At 52.1% G+C, this 26,141-nt stretch overlaps 1 protein-coding gene and 1 non-coding gene across 7 annotated transcripts; both read right to left on the bottom strand.

Annotated features, from left to right (window-relative positions):
- Positions 1-17: 17 nt before the first annotated feature.
- COQ8B (coenzyme Q8B) lies at positions 18-26,095 on the bottom strand. 6 transcript variants are annotated; one of them, XM_037991711.2, is made up of 15 exons: positions 25,992-26,095; positions 23,661-23,765; positions 23,408-23,527; positions 23,199-23,265; positions 18,867-18,944; positions 14,040-14,162; positions 13,811-13,896; positions 12,431-12,571; positions 12,257-12,338; positions 11,306-11,399; positions 9,022-9,163; positions 8,779-8,886; positions 4,006-4,071; positions 954-1,040; positions 18-365 (listed from the first exon to the last, which is right to left on the bottom strand). In XM_037991711.2, exons 2-15 carry the CDS (start codon positions 23,760-23,762, stop codon positions 27-29), a joined length of 1,635 nt encoding a protein of 544 aa, XP_037847639.2. In that variant the 5' UTR covers positions 23,763-23,765; positions 25,992-26,095; the 3' UTR covers positions 18-26. The 6 variants fall into 6 exon arrangements, with proteins under 6 accessions (XP_037847639.2, XP_037847641.2, XP_037847643.2 ...); XM_037991713.2 differs by lacking the exon at positions 25,992-26,095 and adding an exon at positions 25,052-25,255; XM_037991715.2 differs by lacking the exon at positions 25,992-26,095 and adding an exon at positions 24,162-24,263.
- Positions 16,738-16,846, bottom strand: LOC119621807 (U6 spliceosomal RNA). The gene has a single exon (XR_005238410.1). It is a non-coding gene; the product is annotated as a U6 spliceosomal RNA (small nuclear RNA).
- Positions 26,096-26,141: the final 46 nt, after the last annotated feature.

The raw sequence follows: 26,141 nt of genomic DNA, 5'->3' as shown, positions 1-26,141 counted from the left end.
GGGGACTGAATCCCCCATGGAGGCTGTCATGAGGGATCCGCCCAGGAGTCTCCTTTGGTGGGGAGGCTGCCGGCAGTGGCTGCATCTGGCTGGCGACTGGCCCAGTAGCGGTGGTAGGTGTCCTGGAAGAGGTCCCTGCAGGCGATGTGGGCTTGGAGGTGGGCACAGGCCAGGAAAGCCCCTGCCAGCTTGCGGTGCAGGGCATAGGTCTCCTCGGGTGGGGGGCGCAGCCGGTGCCGCAGCAGCACCGGGATGAGGTCCTGGATGCGGCGGGCAGTTTCCCCTGACCCAAAGTCATAAGGGCCCTGGGTGGCGAAGGGCTCCCCCAGGATCATCACTGCTTCCACATGGGCGTCGGAGAATGCCTGGGAGTGGGGTGGCGGGGGGGACAGCAAAGGCAGCCAGTGTGGACATAGAGCTCTCGGCATAACCCAGAAGCAACGTGTAGCCTCCACTCCCTCCAGTCTCCACCATCAACACAAGCCCGGACTCCCCCAAGAGTGAGCAGCTTCCGCTCCTTCTAGAACTTGGATTAGACAAGCAGCTCCCTATTCCCCGAGTAAGCACCCCTCGCTTCCCCGCAGAGCCTCCAACAGACAAGTCGCCCTCTACTCTCTCTACAATAGAGAAGCGGCCCCTGCCCCTCCTGAACAGATCCACAGTGCCTATGTTCCTAGGGTTCCTGAGGAGTCAGGCAGCCGCCTCCCCCCACTCCTCCCACTCCTCCCCAAAGCCCCCAGCATGAATAAGCATCCATCCTAGAGTCCCCCACTGCCTGGGTATAGACAGAGAGCCTCTATTCTCCCTAGTAGAGACAAGTCCCTCCTAAAGCCCCCAGTCCCCAGGTATAGACATGCCCCATACCCCACTCGAGTTCCTCAGTGGAGATAAGCAGCCCCCCACTGTACCCCACCAATAGACACCCGACTCTTTCTCCTGCAGTGTCTCCCCACCTTGGTTTCAAAGCCTGTGAGGAATTTGAGGTCCCTGGACTTCTGTAGGACACGGTCTCTGTCTCCGTCAGCTGCAGCCTTCACCACCTGGGGAGACGGGTGGGAGTTAGAGGGACAAAGGCCGGGGCTCAAGGGGGCTCTGAAGAAGACGAGCTGGAAGCCTGGGCTTCCCGTGTACCCACCTCCATTCTCATCTGCCTGGGCCCTCCCTCACCTGGAAGCTTCCTGCTCCCCACTCTGCCGGTCTGTGACTCCCTTAAAGACTGTTCCAGAGCCTGGAGTGGAGGTGGGCAGGGATCCTGCCCGCCTAGCTGGCAATGTGGGGCCTGCCCGGGAACTGCCACAGTGAAACAGTGCAAGGAACAAGTGTCAGGGCTGCTGGTGGGTCCAAACACTCAACTGGACGGGTGTGAGCGTGACCCAGAAGTGCATCCAAAGTTGCCAGGGGCCACCTCTCTGTCTCCCGCACTGGACTTTAAGCCCTGTGAGAGCAAGGATCCCAGTTGGGTGTAGTTGCATGGGGCACAGGGTCTGGTGCTCAGGAGGCCCTGGGTGAACCTTGCTTTAGCAAATGAGTGTGTGGAGCAGAGCAGCTCTCCAGCCATAAGCTCATACACACAGGGCAGGAGTTGTGGGCATAGACAGACACCCAGCTGGGGCCAGCTGGCTAGGGCTCCATCCCAGCTCTGCCACCTGCCGGCCTGTTGGGCCTCCACTTTCTCATCTGTGAAGTGGGGATGCTAAAAGTGTCTTCCTCATGGGGCTGTTGGGAGGATAAAGAAGGTGATGCCTGTGGCATGCCTGGCGCTGTGTCTCATGCAGGAAGCACCGAAAATATTATAATCTACCATTATTAAGAGGTAGGCACGGGGGTCCCAATTTCACAGAAGGGGAAGCAGACCTGGAGTAGGGACTGGAACCTGGGTCACACCCCTCACCACTGGGTTGCCCGTTTTTGTAAGGAGAGGGGTTCGGGATTAATTCCATTCTCTCTCTGTTCCCCCTGCCCGAGCCTGTCTGGCCATCTGTCAGGCCTGTGGTCCTCAGAAGCTGGTGTGATGGGGCTTTTATAAACTGGCAAAGGCTGAAGGCCTGGGTAGAAGGGGAGGGTGTCAGTGGGGAGCAAAATGTCCCAGCTACCCGAAGGGCCTTGGCTTTGTGCCTCAGTGGCCTGCGGAGAGGGCCCCAACGGGCCCGTGTGTAAGGGGTTATCACCTCCTCTTCCTGTTCCCATCTCAGAGGTGGCCCCCCCAGTCCCCAGGCCAAATCCCTGGACACCTCCATCGCTGACTTCCAGCCTGTCTGCTCCCATGGATTACCAGCTGGACATCTCCCAGCCACCCCTCTGCCCCTCTCCACAGCTGCCCCGGGCTCCCAGCCCCCAGGTTTAGAGACCACTTCTTATTCAGAGGGAGTTTTCAAATTCTAACTGCATCCTTTCCCTGCTCAAATCTTTTTCCACGGCTCTGCAGGGCACCTGGATACAGTACGAGCTGCAGAGCGCGGCCTCCAAAACCCACAGTGATTTGCTGCAGCCTCGTCACTGGCTCCTGTGCTGCTCCCCCACTTGCCCTCCCAGTGAGAATGGGAGCTTCCTTTGGGTCCTCTAGGGCCTTACTACTACAAGTGTGGTCCCCATACGGGTAGCCTTGGCATCACGTGGGCGCGTGTCAGAACACAGCATCTTACACCCACCTCCAGACCAGAATCTTCACCTGCACGGGATCGCCAGGCTTCACATGCACATCCAAGTCTGAGAAGTGCTGCTCTAATGGGAATATCCCTTACCGCCTGGCCTTGGCACATGTTGTCTACGTGGAATACCCTCTGAGCCTTTTCCCAATTGGCTCCCCTCATCCCTCAGGTCTCGACGCTGACAATCCCTCCTCCAGGAAGCCCTCCCTGGCTCCCCAGGCTGGGTCAGGCTCCTCCTCTGGGTTCACAGTCCCCTGTGCTTCCCCCATCCCAGCCTTATCCATGCTGGGTCCTCACTGTCCCCTCACTGGACTATGAGTTCTGTGAGGAGGGGCCTAGGCTGGGCCCAGGTCACTGCTGTGTGTCCAGCTTTGTCTAGAATACAGCTGGGCACAGAGAGGGGTCAGAAAACATTTAGATTGGCTGGGCAGGGGGGCTCATGCCTGTAATCCCAGCACTGTGGGAGGCCAAGGCAGGAGGATCACCTGAGGTCAGGAGTTCGAGACCAGCCTGGGCAACACGGTGAAACCCCATCTCTACTAAAAATACAAAAATTAGCCGGGCATGGTGGCATGCGCCTGTAATCGCAGCTACTTGAGAAGCTGAGGCAGGAGAATTGCTTGAACACAGGAGGTGGAGGTTGTGGTGAGCCAAGATCGCACCACTGTACTCCAGCCTGCGTGACAGAGCAAGACTCTGTCTCAATTAAAAAAAGAAAAGAAAAGAAAAGAAAACGTTTAGATTGATGGCTACATGATTAGAGGACCCAGGGCAAATGTCTAATCTCAACAATTAAGGAAATGGTGTTCTCTGCAGCCTCCAAGACAAACTGACCCCAGTGGGTGGGAGAGACAAGCAAAGTACGTGAGGAAGCACCTCCTGTAGACAGTTGCCCCCAGGGACACACACCTGGGCTGGACACCAGGGCCCTGGACAGCGTGGGGTCTGGAGAGGTGACAAGATGGTCACTGTGGGCCTTCCTCTTAGGAGGGAGCTGGGCAGTGGTTGGAAGCTTGGACTCTGGACCTGGACTACCTGAATTTGAATCCCAAGTCTGCTGTGATCTTGGGGAGGTGACTTAATCTCTCTAGGACCTAGTTACTTCATCTGTAAAATGGGCCTAAAAATGGTCCTTACCGCATTGTGTTGCTGTGTGGTTTAAATCGGTTACTATACGTAAGCACTAAAGATGGAGCCTGACATATTAAGTGCGTGGTGTGTGCTAGTTGCTACAAGTATTACTATTATTTGTTATTTCTTAATTCCAGAAACTGCATTTCTCCTTCTTACTCCTCTGCCTCAGTATATGGCCTGAGCCTCAGCCTTTCAGAGGCTCTGGGGTCTGGGGGAGACTCACCTCGATGTAATGGTCTGTGAACTCTGTCTCAAACTCCCGGCTTGCACCAAAGTCCAGCAGGGTCACCTGGAAGCAAGGAATGGTGAAAGGAATGCTGGGATCCCAGTCACACGCCCACCGTCTATTGGGGCAGCCAGGATCTGTCTTCCTCCCCATGACCTTGCCCGCTCCTGCCAGAGTCCCTGCCTGGCTGCCTGACTGGGCTCCTGGCCTCATCTCCACATTTCCAACCCACCCCCAGAAGGTAGCTGAAGGCTTTTATTTTTTTAGTTCTAATTGTTTATGCAATAACAAATTTTAGACCCAGAAAAAAAATCGAGAGTGTAATAAAATATACAGAAAAGTAAAATGAATACCCACAAATCCCACCACCCAGCACCCAGCCTAAAATATAAAATTCTCCCCATCCGTCTGGGCGTGGTGGCTCACGCCTATAATCCCAGCATTTTGGGAGGCCGAGGTGGGTGGATCATGAAGTCAGGAGATTCAAGACCAGCCTGGCTAACATGGTGAAACCCTGTCTCTACTAAAAATACAGAAATTAGCCGGGTGTGGTGGTGCGTGCCTGTAATCCCAGCTACTCGAGAGGCTGCGGCAGGAGAATCACTTGAACCTGGGAGGTGGAGGTTGCAGTGAGCCTGGATTGCACCACTGCATTCCAGCCTGGGCAACAGAGTGAGACCCCGTCTCAAAAAAAAAAATACTTCCCATCCATGTGGAGCCTCCTGTGTATCCTGCCCTCATCACACCTCCCCTGATCACACCTCCCCCGATCACACCTCCCCCGATCACACCTCCTCTGATCACACCTCCCCCGATCACACCTCCCCCCATCACACCTCCCCCGATCACACCTCCCCCGATCACACCTCCCCCGATCACACCTCCCCCGATCACACCTCCTCTGACCACACCTCCCCCATCACACCTCCCCCCATCACACCTCCCCCAATCACACCTCCCCCGATCACACCTCCCCCAATCACACCTCCCCCAATCACACATCCTCTGACCACACCTCCCCCAATCACACCTCCCCCGATCACACCTCCCCCAATCACACCTCCTCCGACCACACCTCCCCCATCACACCTCCCCTGATCACACCTCCCCTGATCACACCTCCCCCAATCACACCTCCACTGATCACACCTTCCCTAGGTCCCCAGGGCTACCACTTTCCTGCAATCATTATTAAATTATTTCCTGAAATTCTCATTTATGCATTTCTGTATTTTCTGTGTATGTGTACAGCCGTGAACAATCTACAGTAATGGTGTGCATATTTTCAAACTTCACTAAAGTGGTATTTACTATTGTTCTCCTGCAACTTGCGCTTTTTGCCCAGCATGATTTTGCGATTTATCTTTGTTGCCATGTGTTGCTCCAGCTCAGTCACTCATTTCACATTGCTGTGTAAGGACTTCGTTGTGTGAATCTATCATAGTGCATTTATCTGGCTGAGGAATACTGTGGCTGTTTCTGATTTTTTTTTCCTTCTTTTTTTTTTTTTTTTTTTTTTTTGAGATGGAGTCTTGCTCTGTCGCCCAGGCTGGAGTGCAGTGGCCAGATCTCGGCTCACTGCAAGCTCCGCCTCCCGGGTTCACGCCATTCTCCTGCCTCAGCCTCCCGAGTAGCTGGGACTACAGGCACCCGCCACCTCGCCCGGCTAGTTTTTTGTATTTTTTAGTAGAGACGGGGTTTCACCGTGTTAGCCAGGATGGTCTCGATCTCCTGACCTCGTGATCCACCCGTCTCCGCCTCCCAAAGTGCTGGGATTACAGGCTTGAGCCACCGCACCCGGCCTTTTTTCCTTCTTTTTAAATATGTTTATTAGTTATACACTCTGTTTCTGATTTTTTTTTTTTTTTTTTGAGACATGGTCTTGATCTGTTGTCCAGGCTGGAATGCAGTGGCACAACCATGGCTCACTACAGCCTCAAACTGTCACACTCAAGTGATCCTCCCACCTCAGCCTACTGGGTAGCTGGGACCACAGGTGCACCCGACCACACCTGGCTAAGTTTGCAAAATTTTTTGTAGAGATAGGGTTTCACTATGTTGCCCAGACTGGTCTCAAACTACTGGGCTCCAGTGATCCTCCCACCTCAGCCTCCCAAAGTGCAGAGATTACATTAGTGAGTCATCTCACCTGGCCTGTTTCTAATTTTTGTGCTCAATGAACACATGTAAGAATGTTTCTAGGGCAGTAGGGTTTGAACAACTTGACCACAACCCACAGTGAGAAACTGTTTCTACTGGTGGCTAGGTGTAGTGGCTCACACCTGTAATCCCAGCACTTTGGGAGGCCAAGGGGGGCGGATCACGTGAGGTCAGGAGTTCAAGATCACCCAGGCCAACATGGTGAAACCCCACCTCTACTAAAAATACAAAATTAGCCGGGTGTGGTGGCGCACACCTGTAGTCCCAGCTAGTTGGGAGGCTGAGGCGGGAGAATTGCTTGAAGCTGGGAGGTGGAGGTTGCAGTGAGTTGAGATCATGCCATTGCACTTCAGGCTCCATTGGCAACAAGAGCAAAACTCTATCTCAAAATAAATAAATAAATATAATTTTATATATATATATATGAGTATATGTATGTATATATATATGTGTGTTTATATATCTATAGTTTCTACTGGGCGTTCATGCAAATGCACAAATAAATGTCAAACAAAAGTGTCCCAAGGCCAGGCACAGTGGCTCACGCCTGTAATCCCAGCACTTTAGGAGTCCAAGGCAGGCAGATCACCTAAGGTCAGGAGTTCAAGACCAGCCTCACCAACATGGTGAAACCCTGTCTCTACTAAAAATACAAAAATTAGCCAGGCATGGAGGCACGTGCCTGTAATCCCAGCTACTTGGGAGGCTGAGGCAGGAGAATTGCTTGAACCTGGGAGGCGGAGGTTGCAGTGAGCCGAGATTGCACCATTGCACTCCAGCCTGGGTGACAAGAGCGAGACTTCGTCTCAAAAAAAAGTGTCCCAAAATAATATGGATCCCTCCCATCTGTGACATACTGACATCATCTATTTCATTAAAAAAAAAAGTGCTGGTGGATCATGAGGTCAGGAGTTCAAGACTAGCATGGCCAAGATGGTGAAACCTCATCTCTACTAGAAATACAAAAAATTAGCTAGGCGTGGTGGCAGGCACCTGTAATCCCAGCTACTTGGGAGGCTGAGGTGGGAGAATCGCTTGAACCTGGGAGGCGGAGGTTGCACCATTGCACTCCAGCCTGGGCAACAAGAGACAAACTCTGTCCCAAAAAAAAAAAAAAGTGCTGTTGAAAACCAATAAATTGATGTCAGGACTCCTATCACTTGGAGTTGGGACACGGTGTATGCACATTGTGGAGAAAGAAGGGGCAAAGGCCTGGGGCAGGAGACCCAGTGGAGCCACAAGATGCTCGGCAAAGGGTTCAGACTTGATTCTGAGGGGGCTGTGAAGCTGTGGGAGGGATATCTTGACCAGATTTGTGCTTTAGAAAGACCCCTCTGGGGACAAAATGGAGATAGACCACTTTGGAAAACCAGTTGGCAACCCCTGATAAAGGTAATGATGTATCCACCAACACTCAAGTCTGCAGGTCCAAACCTTCCCTCCAGGTCTTTGAACGCCCCCTGCCCTCTGCTGGGAACACTCTGCTCTCTGGATGGTTGTCTCCTTCTCCCCTGTCCCGTCTCAGCTTTTTTTTTTCTTAAATAGAGTCGGGGGTCTCCCTTTGTTGCCCAGGCTGGTTTTAAATTCCTGGCCTCAAGGGATCCTCCTGCCTCAGCCTTCCAAAGTGCTGGAATTACAGGCATGAGCCACCATGCTCACTTTTTTTTTTTTTTTTTTTTTTTTTTGTGAGACAGTCTCGCTCTGTCACCCAGGTTGGAGTGCAGTGGCACGATCTTGGCTCACTGCAGCCTCGACCTCCTGGGCTCAAGCATTCCTCCCACCTCAGCCTCCCAGTGGTCCCAGCTTTCATGGCACTTGCTTTAAGAAGCCTCCCTTAATCCCTGCTCAGCCCACAGTGAGTCAGGCACGTTCCCTGGGATCCCATAGCTTGCTGTGCCTCCCCCAACTCCAGCCCCCACCCCTCTGCCTGTGCCTCCCCCATCCAGGTCCTGACCCATCTGGCCTGTGCTCCTCATTGTGGTTGGTACGAACCACTCTAGGTCATCACTGTGTGGTGCCAGGCCCCCCGCACTGGACTGGGCACTCTGAGAAGGCAAGGGTCAGGGATGTCTTTTTATTGCTATCAAGAGGCAGGGGCAGGTGATGGCGTGTTCTGTACGGATGACGAGTGTGGTAGTGATGGCTAACTGCCTTCCAAAAGCTGTACCTCCCCTCTGTGCTGTCACATTGCCACCGGGAACCACTGCCTAGCCAGGGACTCCATTTTCTAGCATGCCTTGCACCTAGGCAGGCCATGTGTCTAGCTCTCACTGATGGAATGGCAACGGAAGTGGTATGTCCATTGCCCTAGGATGAGCTTAGTGTATTTAGCCTCGGCATTACTTTTTCTACTTCTGGCCAAAGCAGTTAGGCAGGGGGCTACCCTCTCAATCTCTCTTACCCTCTCCTTGGGAAGCAGAGCATTGCGAGGCTCTAGGGATGGCAAAACCACAAAAGGGAAGGAGCCAGGTCCCTGAATCACCACTTGGAAAAGGGCCACCCCTGCCTGTTGTGGGGGTAATCAACTGCTATTGTGTTGAGCTACCGAAATATCAAGGAATAGTCGTTACAACAGCAAATGTACCCTGACACACATCACTAGGAACCAACCTGGTGGCTGGAGGCGTCATACAGGAAGTTGGCCCAGTTGGGGTCCGTCTGCATGAATCGGAACTCAAACAGCTCCCGCAGACACAGCGTCAGGAGCTGGAAGCAAATCTGGGGTGGGGAGGAGTAGCAGGCATCTTAGTGTGATCTCCCCTGTGGCACCCTCGCTGGCCTGGAGAGGGACCATGAGCCTGGCCCACCCGCCCTGGGGCCATGCCCTTCCCACTGTGCTACCAGATGGCATACCTGGTTCCGCAGGTCCTGGCTCAGGCCCTGGCACTGGTCCAGGGGGACTCCTCCGGCCAGCTCCATGCCCAGTACCCGTGTCGTGCACAACTCCTTAACCACAGCTGGCACCCGGAAGAAGGGGTCATTTGCCAGCAGCTGCCTGGGGCAGGAGGGAAGGGAGGAAGGGAACTTCGTGCTTCAGGCTTGTGACCCAGCTTGAGGCCTCCTCCTTGTGCTCTCAGAAGTCCTCCATGAACAGTAGGGGCCATGCCCTCCCTCCTGCCCATCTCTTGCCACTGTCTGCCCTGGGTGATGACCAACACCTGGCTGGACTGAGATTTAACAAGTATCTCCAAGGTGCCTACTCTGCACCTGTCCCTAAACTGGGTGCTGTTGGAAACCCAGTTACCACTTCCCTACCTGAAACCCTTCTATGACTTCTGGTTGCCCCAGAAGGATGAGTTCAGGTGTATTTCAGCCTTTGCATTACTTTTTTCATTAATTTATTAATTCATTCATCCCCATAGTAGTCACTGGTATCAAAATCTGTGAAGTCTACAGTGATACCCATGGGTCACTCCTTGCAATCACTACTCTGAACACAGGTAAATAACAGGAAAGAATCCTCTGTGTCCATCCCTGTGCTAAATGATGCTGGGGACAGAGCAGTGAATGAACCAGTCCCTGGACCTGGCCCCCAACCCTGAGACCACATTCTCACAAACAGACGGATTATAGATTGAGGTAAGTGTGTTAGCTGGGTGCGGTGGCTTACACCTGTAATCCCAGCAGTTTCAGACACTGAGGTGGGAAAATCGCTTGAGCCCAGGATTCAAGATCAGCCTGGGCAACATGGTGAAACCACGTCTTTACGAAAAACTACAAAAATCAGCTGGGCATGGTGGCCTGCACCTGTGGTCCCAGCTACTCAGGAGGCTGAGGCGGGAGAATCACTTGAGCCTGGAAGGTCGAGGCTGGAGTGAGCCGTGATCTCACCACTATATTCCTGGAAAACAGAGCGAGACTCTGTCTCAAAAGAAATAAAATAAGTATGTCCATGTAAGATTTGGGAGGCAGAGAATATGAGCGAGGCCTCTGGTTGACGACCCATGGGATGGCTGGAGGAAAGTGAGGGGGAACAGGAGGGTGGTGTGGGGTTTTACCCTAAGGGCACCGGGTAATCCTGTGGGGATGGGGGGTCTCTGGCCCATCACCCCACTTCACACTCTCCTCCTCAAACTCCTCCTTTGGGGTTTGTGTTTTTGTCCTTGTTGATAAAAATCTCTGAACTGCTCCTCATGAACCAGAGCCATGCTGGGCATTTAATTGGCACACTCCCCTTTCATCCCCACTCCACAGTGAGTGGATGCTCTCTGGAGACTACTGTACTGTACAGATTGTATGGATGCAGGCCATGCAACCCAGTAAGGGCTGACCCAGGATTTCATTCCGCATCTGAGTCTAGAGTATGTGCTTCTAACCACTGCCTTCTACTGATCTTTCACTCTGTCTACAGAGCTTGGCACGTTTTAGGCTGTCAATAAATGTGTGAGCCACACTGTGGAGGATCCCACTGAGGTGCCATTAATTGCTACACATCAGGATGTCTCCAAGATATAACCACATTATTCCACATAGCCATGGTTCCTACATTTTCACTGCTATGAAATATTCCACAGATGAATACAGCATTGTTTATTTGTCCACCCTGCTGGATAAACTTGATGGATATGGGTTGTTTCCAGTTTGGGGCTGTTGCAGACAGAGCTGCTGTGAGCATTCTAGAATAGTCTGATGGTGTATACTGGCATAAGGGTCCCTAGAGTGTTCAGCAGGGAGGGCAATCGTTGGCTTGCAGAGTTCGTGAATATAAGGGCTTATGTGATGATGCCGACCTATTCTCAAAATGCTTCTACCACCTTCTCCCCCAACCCGTGGTGCAAAAGGGATGCTGTGGAGCCCACTCTCTCCACCTCCCAGTGCTATGGGCTCCTTGGTCTCCGTCAGTCCAGCGGAGGTAAGAGTGTGTCATCGCGTAATTAAGTGCCTGTGTCGGACCACAGTGGGTACGTGGCCCATCTCACAGAGAAGAAGACTGCCGCTTGGGAAGTGACCTGCCCAAGCTCACAGAGGACAAAGGGAGTAAGCGAAGTGATGGATGAGTGGACGGATGGATGACCAATGATTGAAAGAGAGAGTTTGCCCCACCCCACAGCTCCAGCTGCCAGAAGCTGAGGGGGCAGCTACTTCCCAACTAGCCTGGGAGGGAAGGAAGGAGGGAAGCCCAGGGGACTCAGCTCACCTGAAATTCTGGGCACAAGCTGCCTCACGACGGTAGTCACACTCCCAAGCCAGCTCCTGCTGCAAGGCCTGCAGGCTCTGCTCGGCAAATAGGCCTGTGGGGGAGGCGTGTCAGCCGGGGAAGGGCCCGGGGCGCGCCCATTGGTGGATGCCTTCTCCTGCCAACCCTCCCTCTTCTGCCTCCCGCACTGTCCCTTGCAGCTCCTGCTCCAGGCCTGTAACCCACATCTGTCCCTCTCCTGTCTCCCGCGCAGCTCCTGCTCCAGGCCTCTGACCTGCATCTGTCCCTCTCCTGTCTCCCCCGCTGTCCCCTGCAGCTCCTGCTCCAGGCCTCTGACCTGCATCGTATCATCTGTCTACACATTTCCCTCGTCCTTCACAGCACTGCGGGGTTCCCGGGGTCTTCTGAAGCCTTTCCTGGGCTCTGTCTCTTGCGTGTGCCTGCACCGCAGTCCCTGGCAGCTCTTTCAGAGTCACGCTCACCCGCTCGCCCCTATTCTGTCTCCTCTTCATACTCACTCTCACGTTGCTCACTGCCTTTGAATCTTGCTTCTGGGCCTGGCTTTCCCTGTCCCTCTCCATCTCTTACACAAACACAACCCGCCCTCCTTTCTTCAGGCGCCTCCTCATGTGCCATCCCCAGGACTGTCCTTTTCTGCTCTGCCGCACCTACAACCCCGCTCGCTGCATGCACACCCTCTGCGAGTCTGCTGCTGGATCTTGGCCCTGGGCTCCCGTCTCTCTAGGGCTCTGTTAAAATCCGTGAGGCTTTTCTCACACCTGCTCATGCTCCCTGGGCTCTCCCTGCCTTGGTGTCCTTTCTGTCTCTCACACTCCCACTCACGGCACCAGCACACCCTGCCTGTGCTCTCCTCTGGGCTCCCCCTCCTGCTTGCTCTCTGTGGGCATAGCCCCTTCCGGAGGTCAGCAGAGGAGTGAGTGGGCGCCTCACCCGCGGGCAGGGCTGTGCTCATCTTGAGTACCGCCAGAAGGTTCTGGACATCGCTCTGAATGCTCTGGGCTACGCCGGGGTACTGTAAAGGGAGAGGGGAGGGAGGGAAGGTGGAAGTCACACCTCTGGGCTAGCAGGGTGCCCGCCTCGACCCTGCCCGGCCTCCCCTCTCACCTGGATCTTCACGGCCACCTCCGTCCCGTCCTTCAGCAGGCCCTGGTGCACCTGCCCAATTGAGGCAGCAGCAAAGGGCACCTCCTCCAAGAAGGCCACCTTGGCCTGCCAGTCCCTGCCAAGCTCCTCTTCAAGAACTCTCTGCAGGGAGTGGTCACAGCCGTCATCATTGCGGCAGAGTTCATTCCCCAGGCTGAGTGCTTTACGTGTTGATAACCCCAGCACTCACCACACGCAGGGCCCTGGGCTAAGCTCTTAGCTGCCACCCCCTTTACAGATGAGGAAACTGAGGCTCAGAGAGAATTTCCTTGTGCAAGCGACTAGGCCCGCGCTGGCAGACTGTGAGGCTCAGCCCAGCCTGTGTCCCCTGAACCTGGACTCCCTGGGCTGTTGTGGGGATTGCTATTATTTATAGTTAAGACTCGTAACAATCCGTTTTTTTTTTTTTTTTTTTTGAGACAGGGTCTCGCTCTGTAGCCCAGGCTGGAGCGCAGTGGCACCCTCACGGCTCACTGCAGCATCAACCTCCCCAGCTCAAGTCATCTTCCTGCCTCCTGAGTAGCTGGGACTACAGATACGTGCCACTGTGCCCAGTTAATTATTAGTGTTATTATATTTAGTAGAGACAAGGTCTCACTATGTTGCCCAGGGTGGTCTGGAAGTCCTGAGCTCAAGCGATCCTCCAACCTCAGCCTCCCAAAGTGCTGGGATTACAGGCATGAGCCATCACACGTGGTCAACCATTCTTTATTATGCTCTTATGTGGTATTATTAACTCACAGTTAATGTGATCAAGAAGAGCTAAAATTCACAGTGGGCTTCCTGTGGGCCAGATCCTATTCAAAGTGGCCCAGAGAGAGTCAGTACCTGCCTGGGGCCACATGGTGAGTAAGCAGAACAGGGATGGGAGGGCAGGTGGGTGGCAGAATCCTGGATTCCATGCCTTACCCAGTTATTAGAACAGCTCATGTCCTGGGCACTTACTCGGTGCCAGGCACTGTGCCAACCTATTTACAGACACAATCTCCTTTAATTAAAAAAACAGTAATAATCACAGCTAACACCTGCATGTCACTCATGGTGAATCGCGCCATTCTCAGCGCTCTGTGTAAACTGATTTATGTGACCCTATGATGTGGGTGTGGTTGTCACTATCACCATTTCCCAGGGAAGGGAACTGATGACGAGAGGTCAGGCTGCTGTTCTCTCCTTTAATCACCACAGCAATGCTAGGAGGTGTGTACTTTGGTTATCCCCATTTTACAGTTGGAGAAAGTGAGGCTCAGAGGGAGGGAGTGAGGCAGTGAAGCCAGGAGAGTCAGGCAGGTCGGAGGAGATGGAGCCTGCCTCCCTCACCGCCCTCCCCCACCAGGCACTCACCAGCATCTGCCAGCGGGGCATGAAGTCGGCGCTCTGGCGGACCCGCTCGAAGATGCGCTGCAGCTGAGGGCTGATGAAGCTGTTGTCTTGGGAGACAGTGGAACAAGGAGGGCAGTAAGCGAAGAGGTGAGGAGGGACCCCCATGTGAGTATCTGAAGTTGGGGCCTGTCGGTGGGTAGGGCTGGGGTGGAAGTGAGGTCAGGGGTCGGGGTCGAGGATCATGCTGTACCCTGGATGCTGAGCATCTGGCCAACCTTGAGGGCAGCCCCTCGAACTGTACATAAGGTCTGCACGATCCGCTCGGCATTGGCCTCCGACAGGAAGGGGCTGGAGTCCGGCCCAGAACCACCCTCTGGGGAGAGAACAACCATTAGAATTACAACCACAAATATCATCACTGTGGCCCACGCCTGTAGTCCCAGCACATTGGGAGACCAAGGCAGGATGAATGCAGGAGTTTGAGACCAGCCTGGGCAACAATGACATCCTTTTTCTATTAAAAAAAAAATATATATATATCATCTGCACACCAACAGGAATGGCTAAAATGAAATACAGAGGCCAGGCTTGTTGGCTCACGCCTGTAATCCCAACACTTTGGAAGGCCAACGCAGGAGGATAGCTTGAGTCCAGGAGTTCCAGACCAGCCTGGACAACAAAGCAAGACCCTGTCTCTGGGTGTATGGTGGCATGTGCCTGTAGTCCTAGCTACTCAGGAGGCTGAGGCAGGAGGATTGCTTGAGCCCAGGAGGTTGAGGCTGCAGTGAGCCACCACTGCACTCCAGCCTGGGCAACCAAGCAAGACCCTGTCTCGAACAAAAAAAAAAAAAAGAAAGAGAAATAAACGTAAATTAAAACAAATTGCAGGAGAGTCAAAGAGTAACTATTACGGTATTGAATCGGTGAGCTACCACTACATACAATAGCCCAGGCGGTCTCAAAAATGTAATGCTGAGTGAAAGCAGCCAGGTGCGTGAAATCATCACCCAGTTAGGCTGATATAAAGAGCAAAACAAGGTCAAACAAATCCAGGGTCCAGAAACCAAGACAGAGGTCACCCTTGGTGAGGGGAGTGACCAGGTAGGGACATGAGAAGGGCAACAATTCTCAAAATGTGGGCCAGGGGCCCATGAGGGTCCCTGAGACCGTTCAGAGGGGTCTCAGAGATCAAACTATTTTCATCATAACATTAAGATGTTATTTTCCCTTTTCTGCTCTCATGTCTCTAAGAACATTCACTGGAGTTCTCCAGAGGCTTCAGGACATGTGAGGACATCATCAGGCTGACAGCTGATGGAATGTGTACGTGTGTACTCTTGTATTTTAAAAATATCTCTGTATTCTTTTGTGTTTTTGAGACAGTGTCTCATGCTATCACCCAGGCTGGAGTGCAGCGGTGCAATCATGGCTCATTGTAGCCTCCTGGGCCCAGGTGATCCTCCTGCCTCAACCTCTTGAGTAGCTGGGACTATAGGTGTGCACCACCATGCCTGGCTAATATTTTTACTTTCTGTAAAAATGGGGCCTCGCTATGTCACTCAGACTGGTCTCAAATTCCTGACCTCAAGAGATCCTCCTGCCCCAGCTTCCCAAAGTGTTGGGATTATAGGCATAAGCCACTGCACTTGACCTAAAAATTTCTCAGTTTTAATCTCTAATATGGTAAACATCAATAACTATAACCCACATAAACAAGCTCTTTGGGGGCTCATTCTAATTTTAACAGTTTGAGAAATAATTCACATACTATATAATTTATCATTTAAATTATATAATTCAATGATTAGTAGTATATTCATAGAGTTGTGCAAGCATCACCAGAATCAATTTTAGGACAGTCACACCACCCAAAAAAGGAACCTGGCTGGGTGTGGTGGCTCATGCCTGTAATCCCAGCACTTTGGGATGTTGAAGCGGGAAGATCACTTGAGCTCATGAGTTTGAGACCAGCCTGGGCAAAGTGGTAAAACTCTGTCTCTATAAAAAATACAAAAATCAGCCGGACATGGTGGTGCACGCCTATAGTCCCAGCTACTCAGGAGGCTGAGGCAGGAGGATCACTTGGACCCAGGAGGTAGAGGTTACAGTGAGCCGTGATCCCGCCACTGCACTCTAGCCTGGGTGATAGAGTGAGACCTTGTCTCAAAAAAAGAAAAAAAAAAAAAGAAAGAAACCCTATACCCATTAGCAGTCACTCCTCATTTTCCCCAATCTCCCCAGGCCTTGACAACCACTAATCTACTTTATGTCCCTACAGATTTTCCTATTTTGTACATTTCATATTAATGGAATCATTCAATATATGGTTTTTCTGTGTGTGGCTGCTTTCACTGTTGCTTCTTTTTTCTTTTTTGAAACAGTGTCTCGCTCTGTCTCCAAGGCTGGAGTACAATGGCACGATCTCGGTTCACTGCGACCTCCGCCTCCCAGGTTCAAGCAATTCTCCTGCCTCAGTCCCCCAAGTAGCTGGGGTTACAGGCGCCCGCCACCACACTCAGCTAACTTTTTGTAATTTTAGTAGAGTCAGGATTTCGCCATATTGGCCAGGCTGGTCTTGAACTACTGACCTTAGGTGATCCAACCGCCTCGGCCTCCCAAAGTGCTGGGATTACAGGCGTGAACCACCGCGCCCGGCCTCACTTAGTGTTTCACACATACACTGGAGCATGTGTCAGCCCTTCATTCCTTTTCATGGCTGGATAACAGTCCATCGTATGCATATCACATTTTATTCATCCATTCATCAGTTTTAAGGGTATGCAGGGATCCTGAGTCCAAGCAGTTTGAGAGCTGCTGTTCTAGGGTTTCTTGCTGTGGGTACGGACATATCTACTTGCTGAAAATGCACCAAGCCATACACTTACAAGTATGTGTACCTGGGTTTCTATGCAAATTACATTTCAGCTTTGGCAAAGCGTTTTTTCTTTTTTTAATGTGAACACTTTATGAACTTGTGTGTCACCTTTGCACAGAGGCCATGCTAATCTTCTCTGTCTCATTTCAATTTTTATTTATATGTGATGCTGAAGCAAGCACAGCACAACAAAGCAATTCTTAGGCTTTTATTAATTTTGAAGGCCAGTTGTGGGGGCTCACAGCTATAATCCCAGCACTTTAGGAGGCCAAGGTAAGAGGACCTCTTGAGCCCAGAAGTTCAAAGCTTCAGTGAGCCATGATTGCACCACTGCACTCCAGCCTGGGTGACAGCAAGACTCTTATCTCTTAAAATTTGAAATAAAATAAAATTTTATTGAGGTCATTATTGAGCTGTTCCAGGCAGACTCCTAAGTATCTTTGTGGATTCTCTGTCTGAATGCCCACAATCACACCAGGAAGTAAGAATTATCAATCCTTTAATTTTCAAGGTGAGAAAGCAAGAGACTCAGAGAGGTGCAGCATCTAGCCCTGTTCCAGGCAAAATCCTAAGTGTCTTTGTGGATTCTCTGTCTGAATGCCCACAATCACACCAGGAAGTAAGAACTATCAATCCTTTAATTTTCAAGGTGAGAAAGCAAGAGACTCAGAGAAGTGCAGCACCTAGCCCTGGGTCACACAGCATGGAAGTGGCAGAGTTGGGTGTAGACTCAGGCTGGTCCTACCCAAACCCTAATCCTCCACCTACCCTCAACTTTTTATTTTGAAAAAAATATCCAGGCTGGGTGTGGTGGCTCATGCCTGTAATCCCAGCACTTTGGGAGGCCGAGCAGGGAGGATCACTTGAGGCTAGGAGTTCCAGACCGGCCTGGGCAACACGGCAAAACCCTCTCTCTACAAAAAATACAAAAAATTAGCCAGGCGTGGTGGCACGTGTCTATAATCCCAGCTACTCAGGAGGCTGAGGTGGGAGGATCACCTGAGCCCAGGGAAGTCATGGCTGCAGTGAGCCGTGATCGTACCACTGAATTCCAGCCTGGGTGACACAGCAAGACCCTGTCTCAAAAAAAAAAAAAAAAAGAGAAACAAAAAAATCCAAACAGAAAAGTCACATGTATGATATCGTGAACACCTGCACACCCGCACACCCTCCACCTCGATTCAACATGGTACCATTCTGCTTCATCTGTGCGTGTACCCACACACTTACTATTATTATTTTTTGCTGACCCACTTACATGTAGTTGCACTTAAGCTTTGCTAAGAATAAGGATATTCCCCTACACAATCACAGTACCATAATCACATGTAAGAAAATTAACACCGATTCCCTAAAGTTTGCCATCCAGTCCATATTCAGATTTTCCATTTGCCCCGGCTGTATTTTCCAAAATGATATCCAATCATGGTTCAGATGCTCCATTTGTCAAATAATGTCTCTTTCGTCTCTTTGTAATCTAGAATATCCACCCCCACTCGTTCAAGACATTGACTTGTTGAGGGATCCTCCACCTACCCTCAGCTTTTTATTTTATTTTTTATAACCGCAAATGCTACACATCTAGTTCCATCTCTGAAGTACACAGACCCTTGCTGACACTTCTATTTTCAGCTTTCCACTCCTGCTCCGAGTTAGGAACTCCCAATGGCTTAAATTTTTTCTCAGAAAATCTAGTATGTGGCCAGGCGCAGTGGCGCATGTGATAATCCCAGCACTTTGGGAGGCCGAGGTGGATCACGAGGTCAGGAGTTTGAGACCAGCCTGGCCAACATGTCGAAACCGTCTCTACTAAAAATACAAAAATTAACCAGGCGTGGTGGCATGGGCCTATAATCCCAGCTACTCGGGAGGCTGAGGCAGGAGAATCACTTGAACCCAGGAGGTGGAGGTAGCAGTGAGCTGAGACTGTGCCATCGCACTCCAGCCTGAGCGACAGAGCGAGACTCCATCTCAAAAAAAAAAAAAAAGAAAAGAAAAGAAATCTAATATGCTTCTCTTAATCATGGCCCTGATAGTGGTTTAGGGTTGTTCAAAGCACTTCACAATGACTCTAAGAGGTGGGTAAATTATCATCACTTCCATCTTCCGGATGAGGAAACTGGAGCTCAGAGGGGTGAAGTCACTTGCCCCCCGTCACACAGCAAAGCCAGGATCTGAACCCAGGCAGTGTGGCTCACTCACCTGATTGCAGATGACCTCCTGGCAGGGATTTCTTAGCCATCTCGGCCAGCGCTCCCAGCCCCAAGCCCACAGCCAGTCCTGGAGGGAAAGAGAAAAACATGAGAGACCATTTGCCTGGGCTGCCCCGCACCTAACCCACTCTCCTTTCCTGGTTTTTCTCCAAGAATGCTTGTCTCCCAACTTTTTTTTTTTTTCTTTTATTAGAGATGGAGTCTCGCTCTGTCTCCCAGGCTTGAGTGCAGTTGCACAATCTTGGCTCACTGCAACCTCCCCTCCCAGGTTTAAGCGATTCTCCTGCCTCAGCCTCCCTACTAGCTGGGATTACAGGCATGCACCACCATACCTGGCTAAATTTTTTGGTATTTTTAGTAGAGACGGGGTTTCACCATGTTGGCCAGGCTGGTCTCGAACTCCTGACCTCAGGTGATCCTGCCGCCTTGGCCTCCCAAAGTGCTGGGATTACAGGCCTGAGCCACCGCACCCGGCCTTGTCTCCCAATTCTTTGTATCTCTGTCTCCAAATCAGTCTCTGACTCTTCTTCCTGCACGGGGCTCCCTTTAAGGCACAGCTTCCTCTTTAACCCTTTTTCCACGTCTCTGTCTCCCTCCCAGCAGTTCTTAGGCCTGGCTGCACATTCCAATTACCAGAGGAGCTCCAGTAAATATAATGCCCAGACTCCACTCCCGAAATTCTGATTAAATTGGCCTGAGACGTGGGAATTTGTGCTTTGTTAAAAAGCACCTCAGATAATTCTAATGTGCAGCCAAGGTTAAGAAGGCCCCTCGGCCAGGCACGGTGGCTCATGCCTGTAATCCCAGCACTTTGGGAGGCCAAGGCGGACAGGTTACCTGAGGTCGGGAGTTCGAGACCAGCCTGGCCAACATGGAGAAACCCTGTCTCTACTAAATATACAAAATCAGCTGGGCACAGTGGCGCATGCCCATAATCCCAGCTACTTAGGAGGCTGAGGCAGGAGAATCACTTGAACCCGGGAGGTGGAGGTTGCAGTGAGCCGAGATCACACCATTGCACTCCAGCCTGGGCAACAAGAGCAAAACTCCATCTCAAAAAAAAGAAGGCCCCAAAACAACTGTCCCAGGTCCCTTTGTCTTCTGGTGACTCTTCTTTCTCTGTCCACACCTCCTCTTCTTTATGCTTATCTCTCTTTTTCTTTTTAAAGACAGGGTCTCACTCTGTCGCCCAGGCTGGAGTGCAGGGGCACCATCATAGCTCACTGCAGCCTCAAATTCCTGGGCTCAAGTGATCCTCTTGCCTCAGCCTCCCGAGTAGCTGTGACCACACGTGCATACCACCACGTTCACCCAATTTTATATTGAGACGTGGTCTCACTATGTTGCCCAGGCTAGTCTGGAATTCCTGAACTCATGTGATCCTCCTGCCTTGGCCTCCCAAAATGCTGCGATTACAGGTGTGGGCTACCAGGCTTAGCCTCTCCTTTTCTTTTTTTTTTTTTTTTTTTTTTTTTGAGACGGAGTCTCGCTCTGTCGCCCAGGCTGGAGCGCAGTGGCCGGATCTCAGCTCACTGCAAGCTCCGCCTCCCGGGTTCCGGTCATTCTCCTGCCTCAGCCTCCCGAGTAGCTGGGACTACAGGCGCCCGCCACCTCGCCCGGCTAGTTTTTTGTATTTTTTAGTAGAGACGGGGTTTCACCCTGTTAGCCAGGATGGTCTCGATCTCCTGACCTCGTGATCCGCCCGCCTCGGCCTCCCAAAGTGCTGGGATTACAGGCTTGAGCCACCGCGCCCGGCCAGCCTCTCCTTTTCCAAGCCAGTTATTTCTGCCTCTCTTCCCTTCTCCCCATTTGTCCTATCTAGGTCTCTTTTTCTCTTTTCCTCCCTTCGATGTTATCTGCCCATCTCTGATTTCCTCTGCTACCTCTCCTCTTGCCCCTAAAGACATCTCAGGTCTCTCTCCTTTTGTTGTCACCATCTCTGTCAATTACCATACCTGGCATTTTCTGTGTCCTTTCTACATGTCAGAGGCTGTTCCCAGTGCCTTCTGTGCACTTACTAATTTTTGTCCTTACATGAGGTCTCCACCTTCATAAAATATATTTTACAGAAAAACTTTCATTTTACAGAAAAGGAAATTGAGGTTCAGATAAGTGAAATAATTTGTCGAGAGTCACGTCACAAAGCAAGGACATAGCAGAGTCATCCCTTGATCCCTGGGCAGCCTGGTGCCAAAGCTCTAACCAGTGCCTTCGACTACCTCTGCAGACTGTGAATCAATCTATCTATCTATTTATCTATGCATATATATATATATTTTTTTGAGATGGAGTTTCACTCTTGCTGCCCAGACTGGAGTGCAATGGCACGATCTTGACTCACCGCAATGTCCACCTCCTGGGTTCAAGCGAGTGAATCTATATTTTTAAAACCTGAACCAGGCCGGCCGCGGTAGCTCACACCTATAATCCCAGCACTTTGGGAGGCTTAGGCAGGTGGATCCCGAGATCAAGAGTTTGAGACCAGCCTGACCAACATGGTGAAACCCCATCTCTACTAAAAATACAGAAATTAGCAGCCAGGTGCAGTGGCTCATGTCTGTAATCCTGGCACTTTGGGAGGCCAAGGTGGGCGGATCACGAGGTCAGGAGATCGAGAACATCCTGGCCAACATGGTGAAACCCCGTCTGTACTAAAATACAAAAAAACAAAAAACAAAAAAACAAAAAACAAGTTTGGAGTGGTGGCATGCACCTGTAACCCCCGCTACTTGGGAGGCTGCGCCAGGAGAATTGCTTGAACCCAGGAGGTGGAGGTTGCAGTGAGCTGAGATCGCACCACTGCACTCCAGCCTGGGTGACAGAGCAAGGCTGTCTCAAAAAACAAAAACTTGAACCATGATCAGCAGTAAAGAAGACATTTACATTATAACCAGTGCAGACCAAGGTATATGTTTCATGAAACAAGACTTTCCCGTGCTCTACAGGTGCACGCATATTTTCTGTCCTATTCTTCTTTTTAAATGCTGGTTGCAACCCACTAAATTATTTCATGTGACCTGCATGACACCCGGCTATGTAACCCAAAGTCAAGTTACCTCCCCTCTGTTAGCCTCAATGTCCTCATCTACAGAATAGAAATAAACACTCATTGATTCAGTGCAGCATGTGTGTATATGGGGCACTGCACCTTACAGGTTCTCAGTAAATGTTGTTATGGCCGGGAGCAGTGGTTCATGTATAGAACCCCAGCACTTGGGGTGGCCGAGGCAGGAGGATCGCTTGAGACCAGGAGTTTGAGACCAACTTGGGCAACATCAGGAAACCCAATCTCTACAAAAAAAAATTTTTTTTTAATTACCCGGGCCAGGCACAGTGGCTTGCCGGGCAGGGTGGCTCACGCCTGTAATCCCAACACTTTGGAAGGCTGAGGTGGGTGGATCACTTGAGGTCAGGAGTTCGAGACCAGCCTGGCCAACACGGTGAAATCCCATCTCTACTAAAAGTACAAAAATTAGCCAGGCGGCCGGGCGTGGTGGCTCACGCCTGTAATCCCAGCACTTGGGGAGGCCGAGGCAGGCAGATCACAAAGTGAGGACATAGCAGAGTCATCCCCTGATCCCTGGGCAGCCTGGTGCCAAAGCTCTACCACTGCCTGACCAACATGGTGAAACCCCATCTCTACTAAAAATACAAAAATTAGTGGGGAGTGGTGGACGCGTGCCTGTAATCCCAGCCACTCAGGAGGCTGAGGCAAGAGAATCGGCTTGAACCTGGGAGGTGGAGGTTGCAATGAGCCGAGATGGCGCCACTGCACTCCAGCCTGGGTGACAGAGGGAGACTCCATCTCAAAAACAAAAAACAAAAAACAAATAACCAGGCATGGTGGCAGGCACCTGTAATTCCAGCTACTCAGGAGGCTGTGGCAGGAGAATTGCTTGAATGTGGGAGGCAGAGGTTGCAGTGAGCCAAGATGGTGCCACTGCACTCCAGCCTGGGCAACAGAGCGAGACTGTCTCAAAGAAAAAAAAAAGTACCCGGGCGTGATGGTGCACAAGTGTGGTCCCAGCTACTCAGGAGGCTGAGGCGAGATAATTGCTTGAACCCAGGAGTTTGAGGCTGCAGTGATTGCGCCACTGCACTCCAGCTTGGGTGACAAAATGAGACTCTGTCTCAGAAAAAAAAAGAAATCATCATTTACATTCCTCTCAATTTCTCTTGGCTTTGCAGGCCCCTGCCTTTGTCTCTCTTTCTCTGTCTCTCTCCCTTTCCTGTCTCTGATTCATCCTCTCCCTTGCTTCAATCTGTAAATGTTGCCTCTTCTAATCGAGGTCACACAAAGATCCCCCAAAGTCACACCTACCCCCAAAGTTGGCCAAGCGGCTGATGCGGGAGGCAGGCACCTTGCGTTCTCGAGAGCGGTCACTCAGCTGGGAAATGGGGACAAGGTCTGAGTGTGGGAAAGTGGACATCCTGCCCAGAGTGCAGCCACCCTGCCACCACACCCTTCCCCAAGTTCACGGGGCCAGCAGTTTTCGTGGGGTGTTGCTGGGTGGGTGGGGGTAATGATACCTGGAGCCGGGGTGTCTTCCTGGGACGGGCCTCCCGTGCCCTGCGAATGTCCTCCTCACCCAGGCCTCTCCCAGGCCCACCCTGGTAAAACTTTTGGGCCCAAGAACCTCCACATGGCCCCTGCAAGAGACATACTTTGATTAGGAGGGGAGGACATGGGATCACCTGGCCCTTCTGGGCCCCTCCTGTCCTTTTACTCCACGAAGTCTCCCTCAGCCTCTTCCCCTTGGGGACCTGCTCCCCAGCCTCTTACCCAGTGGTGGGGCCCAGGCCCCAGGGCCCCACAAGGCCGACCAACAGTCTGGCCCAGCTGTCCACCGGTCCCCCGAAGTAGGCCCCCCACCTTCAGCCACATTGCCTGGAGGAGAAGAGGAGGGATTATTCAGGTGGGAGTTGCCTGGCTTCTTGGCCAGGCCCCCATGTTCCTCTGTGTCCACCCTTTCTGATTTCCACCCACCAAATACTTCCTCCACTATTAATAGATTCCCACAGTTTCTGCTGGTTCTCCCCTGGTTGCTAAGAACCCTTAGCTCTTCCTGCGCGCCTCCCAAAACCCACTTTCCCCCTCTCCCAACCCTCGCCGTTGCTAGGGTCCTCCCCCGTTTCTAGACACCCACAGTTCCTCAGGGGCTACCTCTCCACTTCTCTGAAACCCCCTTCGTTGCTATGCACCGCCTTCCCCTCTGTTGGCCTTGTAGGCACCCGCAATTCCTCCGGTGTCCCCCCGCCCGATCCCCACCCCCTTACTGGGCACCTCCACCCGTTGCTAAGCACCCACTGCTGTCAGCCTCCGATTCCGCAACTTGCTGGGGGCCTCCTGTGCTTCCGGGAGCCTCAGCATGCCCGCCCCCTTCGGCCAGCCAACCAATGGCGCGGCAGCAACTCGCTGACTGGCATGGAGTTTCCCCATCTGTGCGCGCGGGAACGGGCCAGGAGCGAGGCCCGAGCGTTGGAGTCGGGAATTAGGGTGGGCGTCCGGGGGCCCACCTTTGGGGATTGCTGAGGCATCTCGGGAGCGCAAGAGTGCCCTGTCTGCCCTTCCACTCACCTCAAAGTGCCTTGTACGCGACAGACCCGTCTGTTCCCTACACTCTTGCAAAGTCTCCCTTACAAACCTGACGCCTCTCTTCTGCACGCTTATCTTGCCAACCCCCCTTCTTATTTTTACCCTTGGCAGGCTCAACACATCTCCTATGAATACACATTCTTCCCAGCAAACATTTCCCTTGCACATGGAGCCCCTCCACTTTGCACAAACACCCACATTCTGGCACCCAACCTCCTTCCTTGCGCATATAAACCCCTTGCCTTGCTTGCCAACTGTTTCCCGCTCACGCCTTCAACTCTTTCGTGTACATACCCCCCCACACACACTTGCACACTGAGGCTCTGTTCCCTCACACACCCTGCTCTCTCCGCTCCCCGCCCACTTGCGGGATGGTGCGACTGGGAGCCCTCTGCTTCCTGTAGGCCTGACATTTCCCAGAACACACTCAGCCAAGATTCCCAGTGCTGAGTCAGGAACCTTGGCATCCCAGAAAACCAGCTCCCATCGTGTGTGTGTGTGTGTGTGTGTGTGTGTGTGTGTGTGCGCGCGCGCGCGCGCCTTGGAAAGTCTGCTATCCCCACAACAGGCTGACTCACCCACTTCTCACAGTCTGGAATAGAAGCAGCTGGTTGGGGCATCTTTCCCACCACTGGGAGAGGTAGGGATGCCGATGCTTCCCCCACAGAACCCAGCTGTCCCAACCCCTGTTGTCGGGAATCAGGCCTCTTTGTCTCTACTCCCGTACTGTGTAACCTCAGAAAAGCCCTCATCCCTCTCTGAACTTCTCCTTCCCAACCTGTATGATGTACTGGGTGGGCTCCTGCCTTTGACTTCTCATTGGTCTGTGAAGAGGTGACTCATTTTAGAGCCTTGGACCTGTACCCAGTGTCTCCCCCAGCTGATTCAATTTCAAGACAATTCACCTCCTGTCCCCCTTCAGACGTGAAGGGCTGACTCAGGAGCTGGCTGGCAGCTCAGCCTCAGGGGCAAAATATATCAAAATCACCTAGGACAATAAATAATCCCACTGGGCTACAACTGACAGTGCCAGGCCTGGGGCCACATGCTTCACATATATGAGATCATATCAGGTAGCCCCGTAGCTGCAAACAAAGGGTAGAGGCCGGCGGATCTCTGAGCCTCCGTCCTCATGTGTAAAATGGAGCCCTGGCATCCCTATTGTTCAGTCTTGGAGAATGACCTGAAATCGTGTCAGGGTCTGATACAGAACAAGTGCTCTATACATGAGAGAGATTTCTTACGGAAAATTAAATGGAGGGTAAGTCATTTGCTCAGGGTAGCGGAGCTGGGAACTGGCAGAGGAAGGTCTCGAACCCACAACCGTGGGATCTCCAAGTCTTGAAAGTCTGTCCCGCCCCTGCGTGAAGAATGGGCGCAGGGCTGAACTCGTCACCAGGGGTTTTAGGGAAGGTTGAACTTGTCATTCAACCGTGTAGGGAGGGTGGATTAGTCACAGGGGTGGAGGGAAGGGGCCCACTGGCGCGCCACCAGGACCCCAGTGCCCTAGATGCATACCTGGTCGCGCTTCGGACGCTCAGAGGCAAACCCCCTCCTCTTGGGAGGCGGCGTCAGACGAGGCTCCGTCTCGTTCCATTGCGCCACGTCCGGTGGGGCGGGGCTTCGGGGCTTTCCCCTGTAAGGGGAGTATCGGTTAACCCTTACGCA

Source organism: Chlorocebus sabaeus, chromosome 6, assembly GCF_047675955.1.
Source record: "Chlorocebus sabaeus isolate Y175 chromosome 6, mChlSab1.0.hap1, whole genome shotgun sequence".
Taxonomy (NCBI): Eukaryota; Metazoa; Chordata; class Mammalia; order Primates; family Cercopithecidae; genus Chlorocebus; species Chlorocebus sabaeus.
Note: the sequence above shows the minus strand (reverse complement) of the source record. Positions and strands in the feature narration are given on the sequence as shown.